General features: G+C 38.6%; 1 protein-coding gene across 8 annotated transcripts in view; it reads left to right on the forward strand.

The window, feature by feature from the left end:
• unm_hu7910 (un-named hu7910) overlaps positions 1-7,140 on the forward strand; it is a 225,457-nt gene that overhangs the window by 59,596 nt on the left and 158,721 nt on the right. For all 8 annotated transcript variants that reach the window (XM_043689310.1, XM_043689302.1, XM_043689307.1 and 5 more), the window contains one exon: positions 3,489-3,557. In XM_043689310.1, the coding sequence (XP_043545245.1) occupies positions 3,489-3,557 (69 nt within the window). The remainder of the gene's footprint in view (positions 1-3,488; positions 3,558-7,140) is intronic.

Consider the following 7,140-nt stretch of genomic DNA (forward strand, 5'->3'; position numbering starts at 1 on the left):
TAATCTAATCTAATCTAATCTAATCTAATCTAAAATTGTGTATCTTGCAAACACTTTGGACTAGTCTTACAGCTGTGGCTATTGTTACCTTAATTGCATTTAAATTTTTCATCATTATAGAATATGGATCTTTAAAGTGGTTTCTTGAAGGACTTAGGCAACTATGCAAGTGTACAAATTGAGTAGGTGTAGACCATTCAGCACTTTGAGCATTCTCTGCCATTTGCTAGGTCATGATTCGTCTGATTTTGGACTTATTGGCTTTGACTCCTCAGTGGCCAAGTATTTATTCGGCTCTGTTTTAAAGTATTAAATGAATGTGACCCTCAGAGACATATATTTTCCTCACTTTAATCTTAAATAGGAGCCCCCTTTTTTTTTAAAGACCATTTTCTAGAGTTCTGGTCTCTCCATCCACCATGTCAGTTCCTCTCAGGCGGATCTTGCATGTTTCAGTAAGATCTCCCCTCATTCTTCTGAGCTCCACTGCACCAGGTTTAACTTATCTACAAGCTTTTTATGATTCACCCAGATCCATCTAATGTAGAGTTCTGCAATCTATCTACATTTAAATAATATGCTGCTTTTCATTACTTTATACCAAAAGACAAGCTCTCGTTTGCCCATGTTATACTCCCATCTACTAATTTGTTTTTGCTCACTCACTTGACCTTTTCTTTACCTCCTTGCAGGATCATTTTGTCCTCTTCCCGGGTTACTCATTGATCTTTTGTGTCATCAGCAAATTTACCAATCATTGTCAGTCCCCTCATCGAAGTCATTAATCTAGATTGTAAGTAGTTGAAGCCCTTGCTCTGATCCCAATAGTGCATTGCTTATTGCCTTCTTTGTTTCCTGTTAGTTAAGTAATGTTAATGTTAACCCCTACACTGAGTTCTTATTTTGTTTAGGAACCTTTGCTGTGACACTTTGTCAAATGGCTTCTGGACACCCAAGTACACCTCATCTATAAGTTCCTCTTTATTCGCTTTACTTGTTATTTCCACAAAAAGCTCTAAATTAGTCAAATACTATTTACCTTTCACAAAAGCATATTGAGATTGTCTAAATGCCCTGCAATAACTTTTTTCATGACACTTGTTACAGCAAGAAAGGGCATTCAGCCATTGTGCCTACAAGGCATTTCAATGTTTCTAGCTATTTTACAAGATTCTAGGTGATTTTAGAAAATTAAAACTAATGCATCAACTATCTTAGCAATATTTAAAGACCCAAAGATGATCTTGATCAGGACCTAAGAAATTGTCCACATTTAGTTCCAATAATTTTCTCAGTAGTTTTTTAAAATTGTAATTACTTTAGATTTGTCCTTCCCTTTCACCTCTTGATTCCCAGTATATCTGGGATACTATTTGTCTCTTCTACAGTGGAGACAAATGTAATATATATGCTTGTTTCATTTATGATTCCCTTATTTTCTATTATAAATTCCCCAGATGTACACACTGGAGAATTAATGCTTAGTTTACTCTTTTCCAGGTATTAACAAGGGAATAACTCCTATGTATTTACATTTATTGTTAGCTTTCTCTCGTACTACTTTTTAAGGCAATCATTTGTTTTTTATTTTTGCCTCATCTGACCTGTCACTAAACTGGGCAATATTGTACATTTTTACTTACATTTAGTGAGATCTTTAACTTCCTTACTATGGAGGATTGATCCTTTCCCAAGAGCCTGTTTTTCTCATTGGAATGTATCTTCAAGTGTTATGAAATAACTTCTTAAATGTCAGCCACTATACCTCTACTGAACTGTCCTTTGACCCAGTTCTTCTGTTTATTTTGGCCAGTTCTGTCTTCGTGCCCTCATTGTTATCTTTAGTTAAATTTGAAACAGCAGTCGTAAATTTGGTCTTTTGTCCCTTAAGCAGAATGGAAAATTCTGCTACTTAGGGATCCCCTCAGCACGATTCTTAATCTGTTTTATTGCATATTGCCATATATAGAATATCCCGTTCTGGCTCAGGAGCATATTGCTCTAAGAAGCACACTATGAACATAGTATTTTCACCATTCTGATTTGTTCATTTCATATGTAGACTCAAATCACTCATGGTTATCGCCATTCTTTTATCAGAAGCTTCCATTATTTATTCTTGTATACCCTGATCTAAAGTGTAGTTAGAAATAAGGGAATCCACAAGTGACAACTTAAGCTTTTGCTTTTTCTCAGCTTTATCCCAACTGACTTCTTTGTCTATGGTAATTTCTGTCTATTGTACTGATACCATCCTTAATTAAGAGCTTGCATTCCACCTTTCCCCTTCCTGCCAAAATGTCATTTAAATGAACACTTGAAACACCAAAACATTCATGGCTACAGGCCAAGTGGTAGAAATGGGATTAGAATAGATGGATTTTTGATAACTGGCACTGGCATGATGGGTTGAAGGACCTCTTTCCATGCTGTAAAAACTCTGACTGTTTGAATACTCGGGTCCCAACCTTTGTCATATTGAAAAGAATTCTCTGTAATGACATACATGTTTGTTTTTTTTATTACTTTTGCCATCTCTAGCTGTATCAGCTAGCACACAAGTTTGTATGTTTTGTCCCTTCCTGCCACTCTTACTATTAATACCTTTATTGCTCTCCTGCTCTGTACATCTGTTTAATTTATCACATTTTCTTTCACACAATGCTTCTTCCCCAAGTTGAATAATTATATTGGAATGTCATAGGGTTCTTACCTGAGATTTCTTAGGCTGATGCTATAGTGGCTATCCCTATGGTTTTGGATGTGGGTTTGCTTGCTGAGCTGCAAGGTTCATTTCCAGACATTTCATTACCTTACTAGGTAACATCTTCAGTGGGCCTCAGGCAAAGCAGTGCTGAAAATTCCTGCTTTGTATTTATATGTTAGGATTTCTTTGGATTAGTGTTATTTCCTGTGGTGAAGTCACTTCTATTCCTTTTCTCAGGGGGTGGTAGATGGAGTCTAACTCGATGTGTTTGTTGATAGAGTTCCGGTTGGAATGCCATGCTTCTAGGAATTCTTGTGCATGACTTTGTTTGGCTTGACCTAGAATGGATGTGTTGTCCCATTCAAAGTGGTGTCCTTCCTATCCGTATGTGAAGATACTAGTGAGAGAGGGTCATGTCTTTTTGTGGCTAGTTAGTGTTCATGTATCCTGGTACAAATCTTCTCAAAACTCACTAATCCCTATGGTCTTGATTCATATACCAGGTGAAATTTGTTTGAATATACTGTAGTTACTGTAGTAAAGCAAAGAACTAGAGATGCTGGAGATCTGAAACAAAACGTGTTGGTAATAGAACTCAGCAGGTCTGGCCCCATCTGTGGGAGAAAGCAGGGTTAACATTTTGAGTCCGGTTCATGAATTACTCTGTATGTTCAACTTGAGCATCCAAAGATCCAACTTCTGTTAATTTTTTTCATGCTGTACATTCTTTGAAACAAAATTTAACGAGTGTAATATTGTTCTTGCTTTTGCCCATAAATAGGAAAACTCGGAGTCTATGATGCCGATGGAGATGGCGATTTTGATGTGGAAGATGCCAAAATTTTGCTAGGCAAGCATATTATTTGAGTTTTCTTTTGCATGGAGTTGTAAAGGTGCATCATCATTTGGCTGTTGCATGACTGACTGCTTGGCGTGTCACATGAAAGGTAATGAGTGAAATTGTGAACTGCACACTGAAATTTGGGACTGTGGGTGAAAATGTAAATGAAATACAGTTGAATGTAGCAAATGAATATATGTAATGCATTGTGTAACTGACAGGAATATATACACATATAATTTTAAAAGAAGTGTTAGGATTAACAAAAATGATCATTTAAAGAAAAAGATAAATGTCAGATCATGTGCCGGATTCACGTTGCATATGCGCAGGTTGATTTTCGGGGATATTACACATACTGAAAACAGTGAGTCAGGAAAAATGGACCATTTCTCAATGATAAGGAGGCTTTTGGGGGCCTACGAATGGTAACATGGCCTTGGTAGTTCCTAAGCATTGAACTAAAATTACTGAGAGATTGCATTGGTTTTAGCCAGTCTGTAATCGGTCAAATATATAGAAAATATTGCTCAGTCTTAAACCTAAGTGACTTTAAGCTGTGATATGGACATATTGGCCCATTCCAAATTATTCTTCAACTGCACTCTTTCCAAGTGGAGGACATTAATGAACGATGGTTTATGCTCATGTACTGAGATGAGCTGTCTTTTATTATATTCCAGTTTTATTCATTGAATTCATGTTCATATATTAATTTCCTAAATTGACAACTGCAATTAAATAGTAAATAATTCAGTTTTAGAATTTTCCTTGAATTAAAATGATAATAGGTGGAGGAATATCAATATTATTTATTGAACTTATTATTTGTGATAGGGTCAGATGTTGTAGAATCTGTGTGGGTAGAATTGCAGAACCATAAAGGTTAAAATAAAAGCATGGTTGGAGTCATGTATAGGCCTTCAAACAGTAGTGAGGAGCTAGTGTGCAAGATACACCTAGAGATGGAAAAGATGTGGAGGAAAGGCAAAGTTACTGTGATCATGGGGGATTTCAATATGCAGGTGAACTAGGTAATTCAGGTTGGTAGTGGTTTGCAAGAAAAGGGATTTGTGGAATGTCTACGAGATAGCTTTTTGGAGCAGTTTGTGATGGTGCCCACCAGGGAACAGATAATACTGGATTTAGTGTTGCGCAATGAGGCAGACTTGATAAGGGAGATTAAGGTGAAGGAATCCTTAGGAAGCAGCGATCATAAAATGATCGAGTTTACTTTGCAATTTCAGAGAGAGAAGGTGGAATTAGAGGTAACGGTATTTCAGTTGAACAAAGGCAACTAAAGAGGCATGAGGGAGAAGCAGGGTAAAATTGGCTGGGAACAGAGCCTAGCAGGAAAGACAGTGGAACAGCAATGGCAGGAGTTTCTGGGAGTAATTCAGAAGACCCAGTTGAGATTCATCCTGAAGAAAAAGTAGTATGGTACAGGGAGGATGAGGCAACCATGGCTGACTAGGGAAGTCAAGGATAGCATAAAAGCAAATGAGAAAGCATATAAAGTAATGAAGAACAGTGGGAAATCAAATGATTGGGAAGCTTACAAAGACTAACGGAGGGCAACAAAGAAATAAGGAGGGAGAAGATTAAATTAGGGTAAGCTAGCCAGTAATATAAAGGAAGACTGTAAGAATTTCTTTAGATATATAAAAGGCAAAAGAGAGGCAAAAGTGGACGTTGGGCTGCTGGAAAATGACACTGGAGAGATAGTGGGGAACAAAGAAGTGGCTGAGGAACTGAATAATTACTTCGCATATCTTCACAGTGGAAGGCGTGAGTAATTTTCCAAAAATTCAGAAGAGTGAGGGGGCAGAGCTGAGTATAGTGGCCATCAAGGTGCATAAATCACCTGGATGGACTACACCCAAGAGTTCTCAGGGATTTGCAAGGTTTGTGAAGGTTTGTAGCTCAGGGTGAGGTTTAGAGTGTAGGTTTGCTCGCTGAGCTGTAGGTTTGATATCCAGATGTGTCATTACCTGGCTAGGTAACATCATCAGTGGCGACCTCCAAGTGAAGCGAAGCTGTTGTCTCCTGCTTTCTATTTATATGTTTGTCCTGGATGGGATTCCTGGGGTTTGTGGTGATGTTCAAAGGGAGATATCTGAAGAGACAGTGGAAGCATTATGGTAATCTTTCAGGAATCACTTGAATTGTGGGGGGTGGAGGACTGGAAAATGGTTTACATAACACCCCTGTTTAAAAAGGGAGTAAGGCAGAAGATTAAAAAATTCCAAATCAACTAGCTTAACCTTGGTCGAGGATAAGATCCTGGAAGGTATCACGAAGGATGACATTTTGAATACTTGGAAATGTATGGTAAAATAGGGCAGAGTCAGCATGGTTTCATTAAGGGTCAGTCGTGCTTGACAAATCTACTAGAATGAAAATGTGTTGCTGGAAAAGCCTGAAGAAGGGCTCATGCCTGAAATGGCGATTCTCCTGCTCCTTGGATGCTGCCTGACCTGCTGTGCTTTTCCAGAAACACATTTTCAGCTCTGATCTCCAGCATCTGCAGTCCTCACTTTCTCCTAAATCTGCTAGAATGCCTTGAAATAATGAGCAGATTAGACCAAGGAGAACCAATTGAAGTTATCTACCTGAACTTAAAAAAGGACTTTGACAAGATGCCGCACAAAAGCTACTGAGTAAGATAAGGCCCCGTAGTATTAGACCCAAAGGAACTATCGTGGATAGAAGCTTGGTTATATGGCAGAAAGCAGAGAGTGAGGATAAATGATTCCTTATTAGGATGGCAGCTGGTGACTAGTGGTGTTCTGCAAGGATCAGTGTTGGGACCACAACTTGTCACTTTGTACCTTTAGTGATCTAGATGAAGGAACTGAGGGCATTCTCGCTAAGTTTGTAGATGATACAAAGATAAGTAGAGGGATAGCATTGAAGAGGTGGGGAGACTGCAGAAGAATTTGTACAGGTTAGGAGTGGGGGCAAAGAAGTGGCAGAGTACAACATGAGAAAATGTGAAGTTATGCACCTTGGTAGGAAGAATAGAGGCATGAACTATTTTCTAAATTGGGAGGAAATTCAGAAGTCTGAAGTGCAAAGAGACTTGGGACTTCTAGTCCAGGATTCTCTCAAGGTAAACTTGCAGTTTGAGTCAGTAGTTAGGAAGGCAAATGCAATGATGGCATTTATTTCAAGAGGACTTGAATCTCAAAGCAAGGATGTACCTCTGAGTTTGTATAAGGCTCTGGTCAGATCACATTTGGTGTATTTTGCTCTACTTTGGCCCCACATCTTAGGAAGGATATGCTGACCCTGGAGTTGGTTCAAAGGAGACTCATGAGAACAGTCCCAGCAATGAACAACTTAACATATGAGGAACATTTGAGGATTCAGGGTCTATACTCAGAGTTTAGGAGGATGAAGACGGATCAAATTGAAACTTACAGAATACTGAATGGCCTGGATAGAGTGGATATTGGGAAGACGTTTCCATTGGTAGGAGAGACTAGGACCTGACATCACAGCCTTTTAGAACAGAGATAAGTAAAATTCCTTAAGCCAGAGAGTGGTGAATCTTTGGAATTCATTGCTACAGAAGGCTCCCATCCCCCCC

The sequence above is a fragment of the Chiloscyllium plagiosum genome, chromosome 4 (assembly GCF_004010195.1).
Source record: "Chiloscyllium plagiosum isolate BGI_BamShark_2017 chromosome 4, ASM401019v2, whole genome shotgun sequence".
NCBI lineage: Eukaryota > Metazoa > Chordata > Chondrichthyes > Orectolobiformes > Hemiscylliidae > Chiloscyllium > Chiloscyllium plagiosum.